Source organism: Ostrea edulis, chromosome 4 (assembly GCF_947568905.1).
Source record: "Ostrea edulis chromosome 4, xbOstEdul1.1, whole genome shotgun sequence".
Classification (NCBI taxonomy): domain Eukaryota; kingdom Metazoa; phylum Mollusca; class Bivalvia; order Ostreida; family Ostreidae; genus Ostrea; species Ostrea edulis.
The window spans coordinates 43,688,495-43,713,658 of record NC_079167.1 but is presented as its reverse complement, the minus strand read 5'-3'; the positions used below and the strand labels follow the sequence as shown (position 1 = coordinate 43,713,658).

The 25,164-nt window shown below is 34.3% G+C and overlaps 1 protein-coding gene across 1 annotated transcript in view; it reads left to right on the top strand.

Moving 5' to 3' along the window:
* LOC125672143 (uncharacterized) overlaps positions 1-25,164 on the top strand; it is a 171,405-nt gene that overhangs the window by 87,093 nt on the left and 59,148 nt on the right. Inside the window, exons 3-4 of the mRNA XM_048908265.2 lie at positions 4,400-4,466; positions 4,672-4,770. Of these exons, the coding sequence (XP_048764222.1) occupies positions 4,400-4,466; positions 4,672-4,770 (166 nt within the window). The remainder of the gene's footprint in view (positions 1-4,399; positions 4,467-4,671; positions 4,771-25,164) is intronic.

The following is a 25,164-nucleotide window of genomic DNA, read 5'->3' as shown; positions in this document are numbered from 1 at the left end:
AATTCCCTCTCCAGTTGGATTAAGCGGAAAGCATCAAAAGATTGCACAGGCGCCTCGATCGCATGATAAGATAGATAAGGTATACACAAAGACTAGTACCTAAATGTCCATCAATTTCTTGCAGCGAATGTGAAGCTCAATTTCACCTGATTGACAAGGGTTCACAGGCCAGGTAATTTTGAAGGCGGTGCTTATTTTCTCGGTCTTTAACGGAATTATGATTACCACTTGGGACACTCCAATGACCATTACATGCTTCGCTCGGTCCAACGGTCACACCGTATACATATTATTTATATTCATTTACTAAAACACCGTTTGTTTACATTGCTTCTATTTTGTTGCATAAAACGAACTCCTAGCCTCTGTCACAGTAGTTATTGTGACGTACGTCAACACATAGGCATGACGTCACATTTCGTCTCACCCTGCCTTTTATCAACATTGCAAGGTGCACTGTATTTTGGAGGTAGGAGACCGCAATATTGGGATGATAATCCACGTAAGTTTACAATCTTAATCCAAAGGTGTGACTTGTGAGATCTTTGTAACAGATGTTTCATTTTTTTTCAAATCATTACGCTCTATCAGTCGCGTGCTTTAAGCTAGTTCATAATCCGTTCATAGTCAATGTGAACGGATTGTGTCGCGCGCTGAAATTGTTTGGTTCATAGAGGAAAATGTGATTTGCAATATAAATATAACATTATGAACTTGTACATAATATCATATTACAATATGTTAATGTAATGCATGCATCATTAACATTAGTGGAGCTGACTAGAGTTTATGAACTTGTACATAATATATTACAATCTGCTCATCCATGCATCATTAACATTAGTGAAGCTGACTAGAGTTCAAAATTTTAGCATAACCATCAGTTATCATCTTTATCTTTGATAAGGTCAGATCTCAGATTAACCAATGCAGCACAAGCAATCAAGTAGTCACTGAGTTTCTTAACAGAGGTAACGGGAACTACCTGATCAAGTATGCGGAACACTTTTATACGTCTAATAGTCCGTTATATATGAATCCGTACAGCGGCAATTCGTCTCGTTTCAGTTACACCCTCTTCTGAAAGTTGGTCTTTACCTTTCGTAAAAGCTGGAATATTAAGTTTCACTTTCAAGGGAAAGAGTAAGTCATCAATGGTAAAACTTCGATCCGCCATAATTTCATCCCCAGGAAAAAGGTAATTTAAAATGCCAGACTCTTCCACAATTGGTTTATCACTAGATCTTCCTCCAAAGCCTTTAGATATAAACATAATCTGTCCATGTGGTGCAATACCAACCAAATACTTTCCTGTGTTGTTGGACTTGTAGTGGCTGTATGTTTCTCCTCTTGTCTTCAAGTGTTTTGCTCGTTGGATGAAAGTTTCAGCGCAGTCAATTATGACTGTGGTTTCCGGATAGTTCTCACGAAAAGATTTTGGCATGGTGGCTCTAATTGTTTCTTGTGGAAGCCAAACAATTAAGTTTTTCAGTTTTGAAGCCATAAAAGAGAGTCTTTGATTGAAAATGGTGCACGCATAAGACTCGGATATTCCAAATCTATTGGCAAGATCTGCAAACAGTAGATTAAGCCTTAATTTCATTAGCACCAACAAAACTTGTTCTGAAACGGGCATGGTAAATTTCAATGGGTCGTCCATATTTTGCATTACACTCACAAATGTTCTGAAAGTGTTTAAATGCAGTCCTGTGTATAACAAGGCTAAGGAGTCAGATGATATGTCAGCAGTGGTGAGGCGTATATGCAGAGTGCTACAGTTTACTCCTTTGTCCTCGGTCTCACTGGGTCTCGTCTGTGTTCCTGTATCCCTGGCTCCTGAAATGCACGACCTAGCATATTCATGCTCATGTAGTGTGGGATATATCCACTGTGTGCCTGCAGATCTGCTTTCTGTTATGCTCGTCTGTGTTGAAAAAGATGTCATCGTTTGTTCAGTTTGAATAATGTTGAGAGTTTCAACATCATCTGCAGCAGGAACCACCTTTTGTTGCTTTTCATGTTCACTCCTACAATATAAAGTGTACATGTACATTATAACATAAAATGACAAAGACAAAAACCAAAAAAACCTATCTGTATGTAAATCAATATATGTAGTATTGTAGTGTGTATCAATTTATATTTTCAGAGTTTTTTAAGGTCTTGATTTCAAGGGCCTGGGCCTTTCCGATTGGGAGAAATGGTGACAATTGCATGAAATTTGAAAAAAAAATGTTCTATGGATCAAAGAAGTAGGGAGAAAACCAAATCAGCGCATTAAAACTAAGGAATAATTAGACTCCCTCTGACTTATATTTAGGCCAAAGCTTACCTCATTTCCTCATTTAAATAAGTAGAGGTCAAAACAAGAGGCCCATGGGCCACATCGCTCACCTGAGTCACCTTGGCCCATATCTGAAGACTTTCCATATATATTTGCATGTAAAACCCTAGTCCCTATTATGACCCAAACTACCCTTTGCAAACTTGAATCTACACTATGTCAGAAAGCTTTCATGTAAATGTCAGCTTCTTTGGCCCAATGGTTCTTGAGAAGAAGATTTTCAAAGATTTTTCCTATATTTGTATGTAAAACTTTGATCCCCCCACTTGTGGCTCCATCCTACCCCCCGGGGGCCATGATTTGAACAAACTTGAATCTGCACTATGTCAGAAAGTTTTCTTGTAAATATCAGCTTTTCTGACTCGGTGGTTATTGAGAAAAAGATTTTAACTATATATTTGTATGTAAAACTTTGATCCCCTATTGTGGCCCCATCCAACCCCCGGGGCCCATGATTTGAACAAACTTGAATCTGCATTATGTCAGGAAGCTTTCATGTAAATCTCAGCTTTTCCGGCTTAGTGGTTCTTGAGAAGAAGTTTTTCCCTATATATTTGTGTGTAAAACTTTGATCCCCCCTTGGGGCCCCATCTTATCCCTGGGGGCCATGATTTGAAGAAACTTGAATCTGCACTATGTCAGAAAGTTTTCATGTAAAAATCAGCTTTTCTGGCTCAGTGGTTCTTGAGAAGAAGGTTTTTAAAGACTTTTCCTATATATTTGTATGTAAAACTTTGATTCCCCCTTGGGGCCCCATCCTACCACCGGGGGCCATGATTTGAACAAACTTGAATCTGCAATATGTCAGGAAGCTTTCAGGTAAATTTCAGCTCTTCTGGCTTAGTGGTTCTTGAGAAGAAGATTTTTAAATGATCCCACCCTATTTTTGCATTTTTGTGATTATCTCCTCTTTGAAAGGGACATGGCCCTTCATTTGAACAAACTTGAATCCCCTACACCTAAGGATGGTTTTTGGCGAGTTTGGTTGAAATTGGCCCGGTGGTTCATGAGAAGAAGATGAAAATGTTAAAAGTTTACAGACAGACAGACGGACGCCGGACAAAATATGATCAGAAAAGCTCACTTGACCCTTCGGCTCAGGTGATCTAAAAAGGTTTACTTAACAATTTTGAAGCAAAATTTGTAATCTGTGGGCTTTTGATGATTTATGAACAATTAAGTGTAACCTAGTTTGATTTTTTTTAAAATTTGTTTGGGAATTTTAAAACAAAAATTTGGAGAAATACTTGTGGCCGCCTACAAACCCCGACTTTTCATGAATTGTTTCAGTGTGTTATATTTATAATTTTGGAATAGTGTCTCATATGTTGCACAAAAATAACACCCCAAAACACTGAAACAGAAAGTGAATTATCCATCAAATCCTTCTGATGAACTGATTCAAGAGTGTATCAGGTGTGTTATAGATCTAGTGCATGTACTTATCGTTAAACAAGAGGCCCATGGGCCACATCGCTCACCTGAGTTACCTTGGCTCATATTTAAAGATTTTCCCTACATATTTGTATGCAAAATTTAGACCCCCCCCCCCTTCTTGTGACCCAATCTTACCCCTTGGGGCCAAGATTTTAACAAACTGAAATCTGCAGGAAGCTTTCATGTAAATCTCGGCTCTTCTGGCTCAGTGGTTCTTGAGAAATTTTTTAAATGACCCCACCCTATTTTTGCAACAAACATGGCGTCAATGGTGGAGTGATTATATATGATTAAGAAAATAAGATTTACATGCTTTTACGAATTTTATGTAACATCTCAGAACGACGTGATTCAAAATGGAGAAATACATGTCCACGCGATAGTATTCGAATCGACGCCATTAGTACCGAAATTTTCAAGTTCCATAGGTATGGTTTAATTTTTCATTGTTTTCCTATATTTTCCTTTTAAACATGTATATACGTGTTACCTATAGGGAGAGCTCCGCTCTCACAACCCTCTAATATAGAAGAAAAACAGTAAGGTCTTCCGCAGGAGACGGAATACCCTAATAATAATGATAATAATAGTAATAAACAACCTTTTCATCTATCGTAGACTCACAGGGCGTATGCTGATGTTCCGCATTGGGATGATGCAGTACTACTCAGAGAAACCCCATCAAGTATGTAGTTATACATGTAACATTCCCGACAATGCTCTTTCGGTCTAAGGAGGGAAACAATTGTAAAGGAATTTGTAAAGTGTGAATAAATTTCATTATGAAATACTTTATGCAAAGCTTCAGCATTCAGAGTATTCCGAAATTTAATTTACAACATAATGTAAGAAGATGCGGATACAACTTGTCCTCTTTACCTATATTTCAGTGTTACCTATTGTACCGTGGACTAGAATCGTCACCTTTGCAGAGAACATGCGTAAAGACCTCAAAAGAGATATAAAAAGGCTTAATGCAGTCGAAACAGGTATACTATTAACTTCTCAACATAAAGAAAAGTCAAGAGAACACCACGGTATCTGATTTGTGATTTTCTTGTAATAGTTGATAACACGTTTTCTTACTGCTAAAGAGCAAGGTACGTTTGTTATCTTAACTAGGCCCTGTAAAATACTTCAAAAATGAAGAACAATTATCAATACAAATCATTGATATATATATGAAGTTGATGATCCCTAGTATTTATGTCACAGCTGCAATTTATTTAAAATATATTTATGCACTATGATTATATCAGTATTCATATTGGCGCGCATAGCCAATTGAATACAAACTGGTTTTTCAAGTATGCGAGAGTCAGTGTGAACGTTTTGTATTGTACAGGTGGTAATTATTTCTATTTTTAGTTCAACTTTACGTTTGACTGACCAGTGGTCTGAGTTCATAATACTGTGGACCAATGGATTTTACCGAATACTAATTAGTTATGCATGTGTTACTAACCCGTGCACTATATAAAGTTAGAAACCCCGCCAAAATCCCACTCTAAGCCTTGTACCAATACGGTTATATTGGACAGTTCATGGTAAAATATCGATTCACTCGATGTAACTTAAATATTTTTCATTTATAATACTGGATGCCTGGTAAGAAAGACATTTATCTTGTAATTCATTTACTTGTTAAATATATGTAATTATACTGGCAGTCGTATTAATATTTATTTATCGTTTATCGTAAATGTTTAAATGTCTTTTAGTTTACGTCTTGTGTTTTATGTATGTCTATTATCTTGTGTGCATGTTTGTGAGTATGTTTTCATATTTTTTCTAGTTCCCCCCCCCCCCCCCCCCCCCTTCTATTGAAATAAAATAATTGTCTGAGACCGACCCAGTTTTGTGTTTGCAACAAAACAGCGACCCTGCGACATTTATATATACAAACATATCGGCGGATCTAGGTCTCTTGTAATGTTGAGTACTATTCAAGCCTATCCGGAATCCGGAAAATGAACGATTTTCTTCACTTTTTCTACCTTTTAGGAGAAAATTCCATGTGACCACATGCATCGGCCACAAAAAGCAGTGCACTAGAGATAGATTATCTTCAAAAGAAGTAATTGTGCATGTTTCATTCTGGCCGTTGGCCAATTTTTTATTTTTTTTTAAATTTTTTTTTTATTTTTATATCTAATCAGGCGTCTGATTTTGACGTTTGTGCACAGACGGATCGCCATGAAGCGCATAGCAACGAATAGTACATGCATGTACAGTGATATAAGAAAATTAATCACAACTTAATATACTTGTTATTGTTTTAGCGACCACAATTATATAATGTATTAATAATTACAATCTAAAAAATATCAGCTTATGAACAATTCCAGTTCGGGTCATTGAAATGCAAACAGCAACCGGACCGAATAAAATTTAGTACTATGCCGGCAATGATGCACAGTTGTACACCAAATCTTGTGTTAATATCTATAAATGCGTGAAATGTTCCTGTCGCTTATAAAATCATAAATATGCAATGACAATGCCAATATAAAGGTAAATTGGTTAATACAACAGTTTAATACACATCATCTAAAAATAGTATTGAATCTTGTTTACATTGACAACGTACAGTACGGACCAAAAAAGCTGCTCTAAGCAAAACAGCTTTAAAACGTCATAGTGAAAAATGAGACGTCATTTTTGCATACTTCTAAAGAAAGACGTCATGATTACCAATCACAAGTAACTGTCATATTTGATAGAATGTTCAAGTCTCTTCTTGGGTTCATGAATTACTGTTTTAGCAACGTTTACTATGTAAAAAAAAAAAAAAAAAAAAAAAAAAAAAAAAAAAAATAGCATCTGTATAATTATGCATGGTTACTGGAATTTACCGTCAGAATCAACAGTTATAAATCTACTTGAAATATTATAAATATATACTTGATGAGTACGTAGATCTATACAGGCACGTAACGTCGTAATTTCTTTTTTCCACAAAATTATAAAATTCTAAAAAAAAAAAAAAAGGGGGGGGGGTGGGTAAAAATATATTATTTTAAATTAATTGATCATACTGCCATTTGCCAATATGGTTGGTAAATGTGCAAATATCATAAACAATCGGTGAGCTGAGAATCAATAATCCAAGTATTTCATTTTATGTTAGTATTTTATTTTAAAATATGAAATATGACAGAGAGCAATCTAATTAAAATTAGATCTTTGATCCGCTCACGTATATCGCTAGCCTTGTGTAGTGATATACGTGAGCGGATCAAAGGATCTAATTTTAATTAGATTGGACAGAGAGAAAGATTTTCAAGTATCCATCATGAGGATGGGAAAAAAAGACAGACAGATTCAGAGACACATAAACAGAGAGAAACTTTATCGAAATAGAAAGTGATAATTTCGTTTTAGGATGCCAGGTTTTGGTCTTAGATATCTGGGACAAGATAAAAAAAAAAAAAGCTCAATGTCTGATAAAAATCTTGATTCAAATATTTTGGGGGAAGGGGGTGTTAAAAAACTCCCACAAGTTTCAGTCATCGAACATCAATTTTATTATAATTCATGAATAATATTGCAGCACAACGAACAAGACTGAAGTCAGTGACCCATATGTTTAGAAATAACATTTAAGAGGCCGTCCACGGAGTTATCAGGCAGTAGCTATAATACAGCTGGCACATGCAATTCCCCAAAATTTTATTCATACCCAATAAAAGTTAAGGTCATACGCCAATTTTATCGTATGTAAAGTGAATTTCACAAAAAACATTGTTAGATGCCAAAACTTGGCCTATTTCATAAATTCGAGGACACTATATAATCTATAGAAAATTATCATTTTGTAAAGTTATATAATACCCAATACAATAAAATTTGTCCAGAAAGTATAAACAATATTTGAAGGAAATTCCTTAATAATTAAGATGAAACAATAAAATTGCTGGGAAACAATGCTGTTGTTGAGCATTTACTGACAGAAGTAGCCAAAAAGCCAGTAATTTGAGTTACCTCCCTTGGCGTAAAAAATGTAAAATGATCCGAAACTTGCATAAATTGTAATTTTCGAAGAAAACAGTATTTAATTAGAACATTTTTCACTTATCTCAATTTTTTTTATCAAGTGTAAACGTGGAATTAATTTTTTTTTTAATTTGATGGTGAAAAATAAATATTCAGCCCGGACCTTATATAAGTTTCGTGGGTAAACAGATATGGCTGACAAATGATAGAAAGGTGAAGTTTTTCTAGGAGTGGTCCTTATTTTAGGGACTTGTCAACCCTTAATAATTGTTCAAAAGACATAAGTGGATATTCAAGATATTTTAAAGTTGGAACTGCGTGTAATATTCAACCGAGATTGACCCCCTGCTGTACAGATCGGGGTACTTCGAATTCGACGTAAAAGTTTAACTGTTTAAACTATCGTGCACGGTGCAGATGCTTACTAGTATGCCGAGGTCATTGCGATTCTTTGGGGGATTTACTGGAGGCAACCACCACCAAATGTTGTTATCTACTACACAAAGGAAAGTGTAAAGCAGACAGAGCAGTAAACTTCAATGTTTCAAGGGAAATATTTGTTCCCGTTGTAAGTGGTAAGTATAAATGTCGAATTTCTCTGTTATTTTTCTTTGAAAACTGTCTTTGATTGCTAGACAATTTGATGCAAGTTCTCATGATGTGTCAATGCAAACAATTCATTGATGAAATGATTCTTTTTAAAATAATAATGATAAATCCCCACAGTAAAAAAAACATTAAATCAATCGGGGGGGGGGGGGGGGGGGGGGGGGGGGGGTTAATCATTGAATTAAGAAACAATAGAAATCACACAAAAACAAGATAAAAGTGGTGAAAAGTGTTTATTGTCCTGCAAGCTATATGTACATATCAGCATGCATGCATAAATAATAATATATATTAAAATTATATCAGATTATTTTTGGACTGATTTTTTTTTACTAGCTACTTTTCACATGTGTTTGTTTTTTTGGATTCCTAGATTTAATAACTATTAAAGGATGAATGAATCAGTGTGGGAGGGTAGTATATGTACATGTATGTATGTGACAAAAACCGAATAACAAATATAAAAAAATAATGATATATATTTATTCATGTAATTATACAACTATAAGAACCATTATGTGGGTGGGGGTGGTGTGTGTGTTTACAGGTTGATGTATATCATTAATTTCTCTAAATTTAAGCTGAATGGATTATAAAATTCAGATGGTTTAACATGACACAAAATCTGATGATTTATTTGCATGCACACAGGTACTAAAATGTATTAGTGTGACATACATGTATATACCAATTACCAAAGCTTGATAATGAATACAACGCCCATTTCATTACAGATTTGAAAATAATTATAGTCAAATCACCCCTACTGCAAGCCAATTATCAGACTGTATCAGTGAGTATATTTATTTATTTCAATCAAAAGATTTTAAATTCAGAACATGGTACATCTGACCTTGTCATAATTCATAAATTATGTAAGTTTAGACTATTACAGATAAGAGCTTAATTCCACATTTGACATGTATATTTCTTGAGACAAATCCTGACCAAGGCATCCAATGTTATGATGTCACAATCCTTTTGTTTTAACTCACTTGACAGACATACATGTAGAATATAAAAACTTTAACTTGACAATAACATAAGAATGGTTAGAAATGGGGGTTGGATATTTCAGAAATGTGTGTTCCTTCATGTCATATGATAGTAACATTTTTACCTTACGACCATGACCCTTCATATTGAAGTTTTATGTGATGTCACCATGCCACACACAACACATACATGCATTTTAATTCATGACTCTTATCAAAGATTTTAACCCACTCGACAAGTATTTAAACTCTCTTCAGACAATTCTTGTTTTAGATAATTTCAAATACTAGCTCGTATATATATATATCAGAGGTGATGTTTTGAAATCAGAATGTGGTTTAATTTTTGAATCAATGATATATAGGTTTTTTTTTTAGCTCACCTGAGCTGAAGGCTCAAGAGAGCTTTTCTCATAAATATTTGTCTGGATTCTGTGTCATCATTGTGGTAATAATTTTTCCCATTTTCATCTTCTCCAGAACCACTGGCCCAATTGAATGAGATTCATTTTCGTTAAATGAAAGGTCATGCCCCCTTTGAAGGGAGATAATCAAGTAAAGGCAAAAATAGGATGGGGGTCGTTTAATGTCTGTCGGAACTTGCTCATGTTAGTAATAGGGCTCTCATATTTCATATTTTTATTCCTTATAATTAGACATTTCTTTTGATATCAATTTTTTTTTTTACTTTTGTGTTTGGCCTACTTTTAACAAAATATAACCTACAGTAGGCAATTCTCCTGAACTATGTATAAGGTAGTCTAGCCTTATATGTTTAGTATTTAGATATCTTATGGCAAGAACTTCATTTCATACCATGCTGTTTGATATTGTGACCATGGTTTTGAAGTTTAACCCAGATTTTATTATATTGATATTTTACATAAAGATATACAAAATATGTATATTCTTTATTACCAGACTTTTAATTTAGTACCTTTTAACAAAATAGCATGATTTTCAAAACTTTAAATTGGTATATAGTTTCTCAGCCACTTTGGATTGGGCTTTGATATAGATTTCACATATTATAGATTACTAATGAAAGAGCTTTACTTTTGAACTTCTGACTTTGACCATGTTGACCTACTTTTGAAAAACATTCATTACTACCAGATCTGTTATATCTTGAGGGATAGGTATTGGGTTAGTTTGTTTCACATGAAATGCCTAATGACCAGAATTCGACTATATCAAACATATGATCTTGACTTTCTTAGTGCATTGCTTACAGTGCTATTTAAACATGTTCATCATTTTATTTCCATTAATTTACACAACTGTTGTTATTTAGATCTCAGCTGAGTCCAAGATAGGAAGAGGCTTGGGAGAGAACACAGAATTACTACAGACAAAAGACTTGTGAAGTTATAAGGGGAATTGCAGAACTCATAGCTCCACTTCAATCTAGATATATTGACAGTTATTTCACAGAAACACTTTGCAGCTGACAAAGATAATCAAATGATGACCACTACTTTAACTCTATGGTTGCAGCATATTTCAATTTTTGAAGTGGCAAATTTTATTCCTGTTTGTGAACCAATATTCAAAAGAAACACTGCTATGGCATTAGACATAAATTAGAAGAGAGTGGTGGGGTGGCAAAATAAGATTCCATACTGTGAAATGTATCAATTGTTAATATACATGTATCAATATAAATTCAGTGCCAATTTTCATAATTTCTAGGGGAAAAGTTTGTTTGTAACAAATGTTAGAAATATGCACTAGCTCTTACTTTGCAAATCATGCTACTAAGTACCAGGCATTAAGACATGATTTGTTTATTGTCATTTGTTAAACAGAGACAGATCCAGTGATTTGAAAGGGGGGGGGGGGGGGTCCAGAAAAATGATCTAAAATCTGCATTAGGTCATATCCGATGAACTGATAAAGTAAATATGTTTATTATTGATTGCTAGTTACATGTAACCTTTTATGCATCAGTTGAAGATACTTTATGAACATTTTCTGTCACTGGGTAAAATTCAACAAACATTTTGTGTATCTGGAAGTGGTCAATATATATTTCAACATCAGAGTAAACATGCATTTAAAGCAAGTCTGCCAATCTGATGTAGGCAGAAAATGGAATCTGGCATGTTATTTCATGAATGCAAAGGGAAATGCTTTACAAGAGAGTCAAAAAATTTCTGGTTAATGCTAAAATAACTATCTAGATGTCCCAGAGAAAAGGAGGGGGTGTTTTCTACCCCTCCCCCAACCCCCTCGGGATCTGCCAATGTCAAGTTTGTAATGTGAGTGAATGATTTTAGATTCTTTATGATAGGCAATTTATTAAAATTTGATTTACTGATAATTTTAACTTCATATATGTGTGTTAATTAATTGACTATTATCTCAAATCCTGTGTCAGAAATGACCTCTAAAAATCAACATTGTAAAATTTTATACAATGAATTACATAGGCATTTTTTTTGCCTTTATTATATAGAATGTATACAAAGACATGAAATTTATTTCTGAATGTTCATATGTTCTAGTAATTTTTCATGAATTTTAATCATTTAATCATTGATTTCTTATATCTACTTCATATTTATTTCTATTTATGTAGTTCAACAATCTTCATTTAAGTAGTTGACCTTTTTGCACTTATTGAAAATTTTGAGATTTCAGTTCAACTTTTCACCATCAAACCTTGCTTTCCCACTGAATTTATTTTTGTAACTTGAAATACACCTCTTCAAGTTTCTGGTTATACATAATCTATTTCTTTTGAGACATTGTATTGGGTTTTGTGAGATCTTATAATTTTGATCATTATTTTGTAAAATATATTGGTGTGAAATATGTGCAATTTTAACAATTAATAAATTCATTCATTGGATGAATATACACACAAAAACCCTCTTAGTTATTTTATATAGTGTATATCTAACATATAAAATATTGCTTTTCTCTATTTTTTTAGTTATATGACATTTTAGAGCTGTTCAAACATAGCACTTTTTTCCAATATTTCGTGACCTTTTTGCACCGAAAATTATCTCAAAGTTGTTTTTTCCATGTCGAACCGAAACTAAACATGATAGAAACTTTTTATTTGGCAAATTTCATATTGGGGTCAGTAGGAACCTGTGCACAAAGTTTTCATGAAAATCTGAGAGATAGCATGTGCCCGACCTCTGCCTGATATCATAATGGACACCCTCTCTTAAGTAACATTTTAATTAACATTTAAAGTGACATTTAAAAACTACATTGGTTAATAAACATTAGAAAATGTATATATTGTTATTAAGCTCTATTGTTTTATTGCATGTTAATCGATTTGGGTGAACATTCATCATATTAAAGTTTTAAGGGGGAGGGGTCTTGATGAAAACTATGTGAATTAAATGTTTTGGGGTGTTTTTTTTTTTTTTATCAAACATCAAACGTTTTGATATTGCCCTTAATTTTTTTTTCCACTTGTTGATGTGCCGATACCCATTATTGTTGAGTACCCAAATTTTTTCATCATTACCGATATTTATAAAAATGTCCAAAATTTCATAAATAGTGTGTGATTTTTTTTTTCTAATCAAAAATTATTGTCGTAATGCTATTGAATTATCCATGATATTTACTAAATAATATGGAAATATGACTACCATAAATCATAGAAGTAGGTCTATAAGAAGGGTAGGTCTGCGAAAATGCTTTTCATTATTTGAGCATCTTTCTATCATCGTAAAATGAAGTTAGATGAATGGACAGTTTACTTCAAAGCTATGGGATGAAAAAACTTAAAGGACAAGGGACGTTATTGGCTATATACCGCCCGAGAATTTCTTTATTTTTTCAACTTTCATACCATGCTTAATCACTTGTTTTATTTACTCATCTAGGACGGAATCATTATCCCACGTAATATTTATTATGACGTCATGATTGTGCGCTAAAGGTTGGGTCGTTTAGCGGAATCTGTTGATTTTGATAAGATATGAATAAACTTTATTAAAAACAAACACTTTTGCATGCAACAACCAGATTTATATTTTGCATGTTTGATTATCCTTTAATAATCTTCTTTCATTATCAATATGGTGTCGGTTGTTGGCTGCAAACAATATGAATTTTGAAAAAGACTGAATGCGGAAATCGGCAGTTTTCCAGTATGAATCTGTGTTATATAGTATTTTCCTTGGAAAGGAAATATTGCGGTGATGCAAAGTGCGACATTGTAGAGAAAATCCACGGAGATACACTATGTCCTCCGTGTGGGTAGGTCGCTACAAGCTACAAGGCTAAATCCTTAACTTTCAAGCTTTTAAATTACACACTCTCCGATTCTACGTGCTTGTAATCAATATTTAAGGATGTAAATCCTCGGTGTCAAATACAACTAGTTCATGAAAAAAAAGACTAATATCAATATAAACATAATAACTTTACGATTATTTGCTTTTATTCATATACGCTATCGATTATTAAAATCTTTAATTTAATCTTTAGATGCATAAGATAATGAAAGCAACACACACCACACACACACACACCACACAGAGAGAGAGAGAATCTTGAAAGGACAATATCTTTCTGATTAATTATCCATCCCCTTTCATTCTGATATATTTTTTTTTTATTTCCCATGTTGCTTTCTTTACATGTTAAATTTTTCGGCTCGTCCGGGTTAGTACTAATGAATTAGTCCCTCCCTCCCCCCCCCCCCCCCCCCTAAAACGATGTTACGTGCTTAGCTGTCTATCTCTTTCTCAGTCAAAAATAAAATAAATACATACTATATATACTGCAACATCATTGGATTTACTGGATAATTCTTCGATTTCACCTTCATAATATATGTTAATGCAAGCGGACTATCTAGGCATTTTTTTCCATCTTCGCTAGCCAAGATCATTTGTACATAAAGGCACAGTTGACCCAAAACCCATTGCTAGTGGAGATGAGATGAATTTTACCCCCGTATTATGTATAACTGACCAAAACCTAGTACGTTTGTTTTACAACTTTCATTCAGAAGACGCGCAAGTTTGTGAGTCACTGAATAAACGAGAAAACGTCTGCATTTTTATTTCAATCGTTGTCAACTCTATACTTTGTGATATTTCAAGACTACGGTACATGTACTGAATTCAATTTATTGGATCTCATCACCATTATGCAGTGGTATACAAAAATATAAAGACAAAAAGCTGTTTGATATACATTTAGTAATAATACATGCGTGTAATAAAGTATTTATCAATTTAGGGGGGAAAAAACGTGTTATTATGAATGTGAAGTATGGGCATTCTAGGTAGGGGACCACATTTTATTTTATTATTTTCTTAATGAAAGTTTTCTAAAGGTTTGTTTAAAAGGAAAGATATTTTAATTTTTATTTGTTTAGGTGATAAAAATTTGATTCTTTGCTCACATTGCTTCACAGATGAATACATAATGAAATTCATTTCCAATGTAAACATGTACATGTATATAGCTGACCTTAATCACCTATCCTAATTACACTGAAAACCTTATGTTAAAATTAAACCATTGCTTATGGTACACATTTCTATGAACTTCTATTTATCAATTTGAAATTACTGGCATGTGATTGTCGTTGTTCATGACCTTCTTTTATTTGGTGAAATTGTGCTGCACCTGCCATGAAACAATGTATCGACGAGTGGTAGGAATAACACAGGTGTTTATATACAGGATGTCCAGAATTTGGGCGTTTCATAAAAAGGTGTGAACGTCTGCAGGGAAGTCTACATACGGATATATGTGTACCGAAAACACCAACGTATCATTAAACAACAATTATATTTTACATATAAATCGCATCTTTTTCATGTACATTGAATCTGTAGGTTAATGACATTATGATACCATTGAATCAAACTTGAAATAAATTTATACGTAAGCTGATGTAATCTCGCCCATGATGATTAGCGTTAATGTAAGTGCATTCGTGTCAGTTTTTATTGTGTGTGTATATATATATATATATATATATATATATATATATATATATATAATAACTTTTAGAAAGATATTTCATGAGATTCAGAGGAATGAATATCCCAACGTTGATGACGTACCGAAAAAGCGATCGTCTGAAGACGGCGTCAGAGTTAACAATGCAATATTTGAACGCTGTTTTCGCAAATTCAACAAAAAAGAAATGGTACATGTTATATATGAATGAAACGAGAAAATTGTCGCTTTTCTACCTGCAAAATATTGTTAGTTTTTGAAGCGCGGCCATATTTGGCCAATAACGTCCCTTGTCCTTTAAATAGCTTGCTTTGTGATTTGATGATTATCTTCAGTGAAACAATATCATTTTCACATTCTTATTCATTCATCCAATTCTGGGTCTTGTCGGGCATACTAAGCTAAAAAAATAGACAAATCTAAGAGGAAAAGAAAATGGAGAGCGGTAGAGGAAGAAAAGAAAAAGAACGTTCCGAGTTAAATACGTTATACGTCTTATAATTACACTGTTTATCATTTCATATTTTAAAAATTGAACCCTAATGTTGATTAAAAATGGACCCGTTGTTGGTAAAAAAAAAAATCAAGAAAAAATCACGGTATGTTAATTCGGCCTCCTATATAGGAAAAATAACCATCAAAAATTAGTTTGGTAAATTGATGCCAAATACGGCAGTCAGAAATGTTCTATGTTACCTCCCCAACACCCTGCACGGAATTTTCTAAAAAAAAAAATTCTATCCGTAAACGTAACCAAATCCGCTTATTTTATTTGTGTCGGAAACTGTGTCGCGAAAAATCCCTCAAAAATTCACGGACAATGACCATATTGAAAACTAGCGTTATCGCTAAATATGTAATCCTGGATAAATAAAGGCTTTATTAAGGTCTTCCGTTCCAGACGGAAGACCTTATAGTGATTCTACTGTTTATTATTATTATGTCTCCGAACACAAAGTGTCGGAGACATATTGTTTTTACTCCGTTTCTTATTATTATGTCTCCGAACACAAAGTGTCGGAGATATATTGTTTTTGCTCCGTTTCTTATTATGTCTCCGAACACAAAGTGTCGGAGACATATTGTTTTTGCTCCGTTTCTTATTATGTCTCCGAACACAAAGTGTCGGAGACATATTGTTGTTGCTCCGTTTCTTATTATTATTATTTTCTTCTTCTTATTCTTATTATTCCTCTTCTTTAGTGAGAAATTTGTCCGACCGATTTTGTGAAAGTGCTTCGACAGATCCACTTCAAACTTTGTGAGCTGATAGGGGGTCACTAGGAGGGGTGCAGTCAACTTTTTAAATTTTCAAAATGGCCGCCGTTTCAAGATGGCGGCCAAAAAACGTCAAAAACTCAAGGTTGTCGGATTTCAACCAAATTCAATTTCTAGGGTACTTTAGTGACCCCGAGTCCATTTCCACCATCAATTTTTTTTTTTGAGCCGCCATTTTCAAAATGGCCGCCATATACCGAAATATTTCAAAAAGTTGAAATCTTTACAACATTTGGGTTCTGGGGTAAATTGAGGGTCCACAATTCATTACTAGCATCAGTATTTCCTTCCAATCTATTTTCAAATGTTTCAAAATGGCCGCCATTCAAGAAAATGGCGGCCAAATTACAAATCCGTCGGATTTCAATCAAATTTAGTTTCTAGGGTTTTTAGAGGATCCTGAGTGCATATCCGGTATCAAAAACCATTTCTGACATGGGGAGGTGTTCGGAGACATTTGTGTTGGCATCTCAACACAGTTATAGCTCGTTATTCTTCTTATTATTATTTTCTTCTTATTCTTATTATTCCTCTTCTTTAGTGAGAAATTTGTCCGACCGATTTTGTGAAAGTGCTTCGACAGATCCACTTCAAACTTTGTGAGCTGATAGGGGGTCACTAGGAGGGGTGCAGTCAACTTTTTAAATTTTCAAAATGGCCGCCGTTTCAAGATGGCGGCCAAAAAACGTCAAAAACTCAAGGTTGTCGGATTTCAACCAAATTCTATTTCTAGGGTAATTTAGTGACCCCAAGTCCATTTCCAACATCAAAATTTTTTTCTAAGCCGCCATTTTCAAAATGGCCGCCATATACCGAAATATTTCAAAATGTTAAAATATCGACCCCTACCGAGCTTCCATACTAGTCACTTCCGGAAATTTTTAAAACCGATGTACACAGCTACAACATGTCGTCCAACATCACTGAAAATTTCAGCACTCTAGCTTTTATCGTTTTTGAGATTTTGGCCGGACAAAATGGTCATCTGAAAATCGATAAAAGGGGTATAACTTCCAACCGGAAGTGAATTTTCAATAATCCGAAAAAGATATAAACTTCAGATAGCAATGCATCAATCCTAAAAATTTGAAGCAAATCGATCAAGCCATCTCTGAGAAATCCTCTGCACAAAATCGGTAAGGAAAAAAAAAAAAGAATAATAATAACGAGCTATAACTGTGTTGGGATGCCAACACGAATGTCTCCGAACACCTCCCCATGTCAGAAATGTTTTTTGATGCCAGATATGCACTCAGGATCCTCAATAAACCCTAGAAAATAAATTTGGTTGAAATCCGACGGACTTGATTTTTGGCCGCCATTTTCTTCAATGGCGGCCATTTTGAAAGATTTCAAAATTGATTGGGAGGAAATACTGAAGCTAGAAATGAATTGTTAACCCTCAATTTACCCCAGAACCAAAATGCTGTAGAAATTTTTACACGTTCACATATTTCGGTATATGGCGGCCATTTTGAAAATGGCGGCTTAAAATTTTTTTTGGATGTTGGAAATGGACTTGGGCTCAAAATATTACCCTAGAAATAGAATTTGGTTGAAATCCGACAACCTTGATTTTTTGACGTTTTTGGCGGCCATTTTGAAACGGCGGCCATTTTGAAAATTTGAAAATTTGATTGCACCCCTCCTCAGGACCCCTATCAGCTCAGAAAGTTTGAAGTTGATCAGTCGAAGCACTTTCATATAATCGAGCGGACAAATTTCTCTGGAAAGAAGAGAAATAAAAAGAAGAAGAAGAAGAAGAAAATAAGAATAATAAGAAACGGAGCAAAAACAATATGTCTCCGACACTTTGTGTTCGGAGACATAATAAGAAACAGAGCAAAAACAATATGTCTCCGACACTTTGTGTTCGGAGACATAATAATAATAATAAACAGTAGAATCACTAGAAGGTCTTCCGTTGGAAACGGAAGACCTTAATAATAAACAGTAGAATCACTAGAAGGTCTTCCGTTGGAAACGGAAGACCTTAATAACGAGCTATAACTGTGTTGGGATGCCAACACAAATGTCTCCGAACACCTCCCCATGTCAGAAATGCTTTTTGATGTCAGATATGCACTCAGGATTCTCAAAAAACCCTAAAAACTGAATTTGGTTGAAATCCGACGGACTTGATTTTTGGCCGCCATTTTCTTCAATGGCTGCCATTTTGAAAAATATGAAAATTGATTGGAAGGAAATACTGATGCTAGAAATGAATTGTGGACCCTCCATTTACCCCAGATCCCAAATATTGTAGAGATTTTAACAGTTTGAAATATTTCGGTATATGGCGGCCATTTTGAAAATGGCGGCTCAAAATTTTTTTTTGATGGTGGGAATGAACTTGGGGTCACCAAATTACCCTAGAAATAAAATTTGGTTGAAATCCGACAACCTTGATTTTTTGACGTTTTTGGTCGCCATTTTGAAACGGCGGCCATTTTGAAAATTTCGAAAGTTGATTGCACCCCTCCTCATGACCCCCTATCAGCTCACAAAGTTTGAAGTGGATCTGTTGAAACACTTTCATAAAATCGAGCGGACAAATTTCTCTGGAAAGAAGAGGAATAAAAAGAAGAAGAAGAAGAAGAAAACTAGACACTCATTACTAGTAATGAGTAGGTCTTCCGTTAGACCACTTCCGGTAAAGAGCTTTCTATTCCTACGAAAACCATTTAAATGTATCAGAAAATGTGCCTTCACAATGTATGAGAAATGTATTATCGAATTTTTTACTTCTTTCTCTTAACTTCCGGAGACGACCGGAAGTACTATTCAGATGCGTTTTCCTATAAATGACAGCGACTCTTTACTGTCTATATTCCCTGAAAATTTCACTCTCTATCTGAAAGAGTTCTCAATAAAAAGAAGTAGACTAAACAAAAAAATAGTACTAGGTTACTACCGACCGGAAGTCAATTTTGAAAAAGAAAATTATAAAAACTTTAGAAGTTGATACTTTTATTAAGACATGTGAAAATCATATGAAAGACTTCAAATATAAGCGAGATTTATGGGGACAAAGAGATGAAAAGTAAAAAGGTATTTTATCAAGAAACCGGAAGTAGTTGTTTTGACTACCGACAGAGTCAATATTCTTTTGACACTTTGAAAGAGAGTTAATAAACTAGTATAGGTTTCAATTTGAAGGGAAAAGTTTGAAATTTGCGATTCTTTCCATCACTTCCGGTGATGACAGGAAGTGACGGTCGACATGTTCAACCCCCTACTGCACGCTTACAAACGGACATTGATCATCCCTGAATATTTGATGAACCTATATTTTACCTTTTCCAAGAAAAATGCTGGACAAAATTCCTTTTGAGAAACAGAAAATCAGCCATATTTTCCGACCGGAAGTGAATTGTCTAAAAACAAAAATAATTATAGCAAGGTCATTTCATAAGACATTATTCCTGAAAATTTCAGCCATCTCTGAGAAATCACTCGAAGAAATCGGAAAATCGACATTTTTTCAAATACTTCCGGTATAGACCGGAAGTGACGGACCAAAAAATTGAATGTATGTGTACAATGGACTAATGTTAGTTGATCAACTCTACAAGTTTCAAGCGTCAATCGATATTTATTATTGAGAAACTGAAAAAACAAGGTTTGAATATGTCCACCCTATATCTCACGACCGGAAGTGAATATTTTCAAAGATATTTTAATTTACTTTAGACATTTAGTGTCTATAACATATGTAAAATTCCAATCATTAACTTGTTTTATGACCGAGATTTATGGCACTGAAAAATGAGAGAATGAATAGTCTTTCTTTGATATAACCGGAAGTTGAAGATTCAACTTCCGGTGGGTCAACATTTTTTTGAGAATTAGAACCAGACCTAGTAAACCGATATAGGTTTCAGTTTGAAAGAAAAAAGTTTGAAATATATGATTCATTTAATCACTTCCGGTGACGACCGGAAGTGACGGCCGATATTCTTAACCCCCTACTGTACGCCTACAAAGTGAGATCTATTAACTCTGAAAATTTGGTGACTCTATCTTTTACCGTTTCTGAGAAAAACGCTGGACAACGAAAACAGCTAATAAGCCGTATTTGCCGACCGGAAGTAAATTTTACAAAAATGATTGAGGTTACTCTACAAATTTATAGTGACTATAATATATGTAAAACTCAACTCATTAACTAGTTTCTTGGCCGAGATTTATGGCACTGAAAAATGAGAGAATGAATAGGCTTTCTTCGATATAACCGGAAGTTGAAGATTCAACTTCCGGTGGGGTCAACATTTTTTGAGAATTAGAACGAGATATAGTAAACCGAAATAGGTTTCAATTTGAAAGAAAAAAGTTTGAAATTCATGTTTCCTTTAATCACTTCCGGTGACGACCGGAAGAGACGGCCGACATTCTTAACCCCCTACTGCACGCCTACAAAGTGAGATCTATTAACTCTGAAAATTTGGTGACTCTATCTTTTACCGTTTCTGAGAAAAACGCTGGACAAAATATCTTGTAAAAAGACGAAAATTGGACATATCTTGCGACCGGAAGTGAATTTTGAAAAAATGAAAAAAATGCCTAGAGGTACCATCGTTCTCTATAACCTGTGAAAGTTTCAGGAAAATCCATCCAACGGTCTCGGAGACGAAAGGGAAAAAAAAAAAATAATAATAACGAGCAACGAGTAGGTCTTCCGTCCGATTTGTTGATGCACTCGGAGTTAACAAAAAAAAAAAAAAAGACAAATGAGTCCCAATTTAGTTTCCGACTTTAAGACACTTTAGATATAATCAATTTTTCATATCATAAGCTTCTGAAGCAAAGTTGCGGTGAAATTCGTTTGAAATTCGACTCTCCAGGCGAGCCATAAGGCCCGCGGGCCTATTTCTTGATGTCATTTGTTAGCCCTCTATAGACTCAACAACTTTAGTTCTATATGTCTTTACAAAATATTTACCTGTAAAAAGTTATTGAGATCGACCGATATCGACAAAAAATCGACTCTACAGGCGAGCCATTAGGACCATAGGCCTATTTCTTGATATCAATCGATAGATCTCGATAAACTGAACAACTTTTGTTCAATATGTCCTTACAAAATATTTACCAGTTACAAGTTTTTGAAATCGACTGATATCGACAAAAATCGACTCTACAGGCGAGCCATGAGGCCCACAGACCCATTTTTTGATAATGATCGATAGGTTATGACACATTGAACAACTTTTGTTCAATAATGCTTTTCAAAAAATATGTCGTTTTAAAGATATGAGGCGTCAAATATTTACGATTTTGGCCCTTAAAATCTCTAATTACGTAACATATGACCTACTTTTTGATTTGATAAGATCAAGCTCGTTGAGATGAACATTTCCGCTTCTACAACTTATTATAAAATATTAATAGTTTCTGAGATATTCTCAAAAACATTTGGACCCTTCTGAACCCCTAATTTAAAGGGCCAGCCCCTTTTGCTTGATATCGTAAGAAAGGCCTTGTCATTTTAAACATTTTTTGCTCAACAAGTATTTAGAAATTCTTTACTGTTCTCGAGTTATCTCTACAAGAAATATTTAGGGGCCAAACTGTAGCTCCCTAACGGGGCCACATAGGGAAAAAACGAAATGTACATATTGTTTAGATTATCATTCTGAACAACTTTTGTTCAATAATGCTTTTCAAAATATTGGTCGTTTTCAAGATATGAGGCGTCAATTATTTATGATTTTGGCCCTTAAAATCCCTTATTACGTAACATATGACCTACTTTTTGATTTGATAAGAACAAGCTCGTTTAGATGAACATTTCCGCTTCAATGACTTATTACAAAATATTAATAGTTTCTGAGATATTCTCATAAACCTTTGGACCCTTCTGGGCCCCTAATTTAAAGGGTCAGCCCCTTTTGCTTGATATCGTAAGAAAGGTCATGACATTTCAAACATTTTTTGTTCAACAAGTATTTAGAAATTCTTTACCGTTCACGAGTTATTTCTAGAAGTAATTTTTAGGGGTCAAACTGTAGCTCCATAACGGGGCCACATAGGGTAAAAACGAAATATGCATATTGTTCAGATCATCATTCTGAACAACTTTTGTTCTTTATTGCTTTTCAAAATATTTGTCGTTTTCGAGATACAAGGGGTAAATTTTTTATGGTTTTGGCCCTTAAAATTCCTTATTACGTAACATATGACCTAAATTATTATATGAATAGATTTGGATTGTTGAGATAAACATTTTTTGTTCTTTGACTTATACCAAAATATTAACGATTTTTGAGATATTTGATCTAGACTTTGAGCCCTTCTAGATCCCTAATTTAAGGGACTAGCCCCTAAATCTTGATATTTTCGAAAAGATCTCGTAAATGTGCACAACTTTTGTTCTACATGTCTTAACAAAATATTTGCAAGAAAAAAGATATTAGAGATCAAAGGTCAAAAATCGTCGAATCGGCGAAAAATTTTGGCATCCATTTTTTCAGGTCCAGGCGAGCGTTTAGGCAAATCGCCTCCGGTAAAATCGAATCCCCCACAAATCTTCTAAAATGTTTACTCTATCTTGTGTAGAAATTTCAAGACTCTAGCTTCAAAACTAACGGAGGAGATGCGTGGACAACAAGGCCCTTCAAAAAGTCACTAAAAGAGAGATAACTCCTGACCGGAAGTGACGTCAAGCACGAAATTTTGCAAGCAAAGTCTCGTCACCAAAAGACATCTTTCCTGAAAATTTCGTGAAAATCGATCGAGAAATGGCTGAGAAAAACGCGTGTACTACCAAGGAAAATAATAATAATAATAATAACTAGACACGATCTCGTTGCGAGCAACGAGTAGGTCTTCCGTCCGATTTGTTGATGCACTCGGAGTTAAAAAAAAAAAAAAAAAAGACAAATGAGTCCCAATTTAGTTTCCGACTTTAAGACACTTTAGATGTAATCAATTTTTCATATCATAAGCTTCTGAAGCAAAGTTGCGGTGAAATTCGTTTGAAATTCGAATCTCCAGGCGAGCCATAAGGCCCGCGGGCCTATTTCTTGATGTCATTTGTTAGCCCTCTATAGACTCAACAACTTTAGTTCTATATGTCTTTACAAAATATTTACCTGTAAAAAGTTATTGAGATTGACCGATATCGACAAAAAATCGACTCTCCAGGCGAGCCATTAGGACCATAGGCCTATTTCTTGATATCAATCGATAGATCTCGATAAACTGTACAACTTTTGTTCAATATGTCCTTACAAAATATTTACCAGTTACAAGTTTTTGAAATCGACTGATATCAACAAAAATCGACTCTACAGGCGAGCCATGAGGCCCACAGACCCATTTTTGATATTGATCGATAGGTTATGACACATTGAACAACTTTTGTTCAATAATGCTTTTCAAAAAATATGTCGTTTTAAAGATATGAGGCGTCAAATATTTACGATTTTGGCCCTTAAAATCTCTAATTACGTAACATATGACCTACTTTTTGATTTGATAAGATCAAGCTCGTTGAGATGAACATTTCCGCTTCTACAACTTATTATAAAATATTAATAGTTTCTGAGATATTCTCAAAAACATTTGGACCCTTCTGAACCCCTAATTTAAAGGGCCAGCCCGTTTTGCTTGATATCGTAAGAAAGGCCTTGTCATTTTAAACATTTTTTGCTCAATAAGTATTTAGAAATTCTTTACCGTTCTCGAGTTATCTCTACAAGAAATATTTAGGGGCCAAACTGTAGCTCCCTAACGGGGCCACATAGGGAAAAAACGAAATGTACATATTGTTTAGATTATCATTCTGAACAACTTTTGTTCAATAATGCTTTTCAAAATATTGGTCGTTTTCAAGATATGAGGCGTCAATTATTTATGATTTTGGCCCTTAAAATCCCTTATTACGTAACATATGACCTACTTTTTGATTTGATAAGAACAAGCTCGTTTAGATGAACATTTCCGCTTCAATGACTTATTACAAAATATTAATAGTTTCTGAGATATTCTCATAAACCTTTGGACCCTTCTGGGCCCCTAATTTAAAGGGTCAGCCCCTTTTGCTTGATATCGTAAGAAAGGTCATGACATTTCAAACATTTTTTGTTCAACAAGTATTTAGAAATTCTTTACCGTTCTCGAGTTATTTCTAGAAGTAATTTTTAGGGGTCAAACTGTAGCTCCATAACGGGGCCACATAGGGTAAAAACGAAATATGCATATTGTTCAGATCATCATTCTGAACAACTTTTGTTCTTTATTGCTTTTCAAAATATTTGTCGTTTTCGAGATACAAGGGGTAAATTTTTTATGGTTTTGGCCCTTAAAATCCCTTATTACGTAACATATGACCTAAATTTTTATATGAATAGATTTGGATTGTTGAGATAAACATTTTTTGTTCTTTGACTTATACCAAAATATTAACGATTTTTGAGATATTTGATCTAGACTTTGAGCCCTTCTAGATCCCTAATTTAAGGGGCTAGCCCCTAAATCTTGATATTTTCGAAAAGATCTCGTAAATGTGCACAACTTTTGTTCTACATGTCTTAACAAAATATTTGC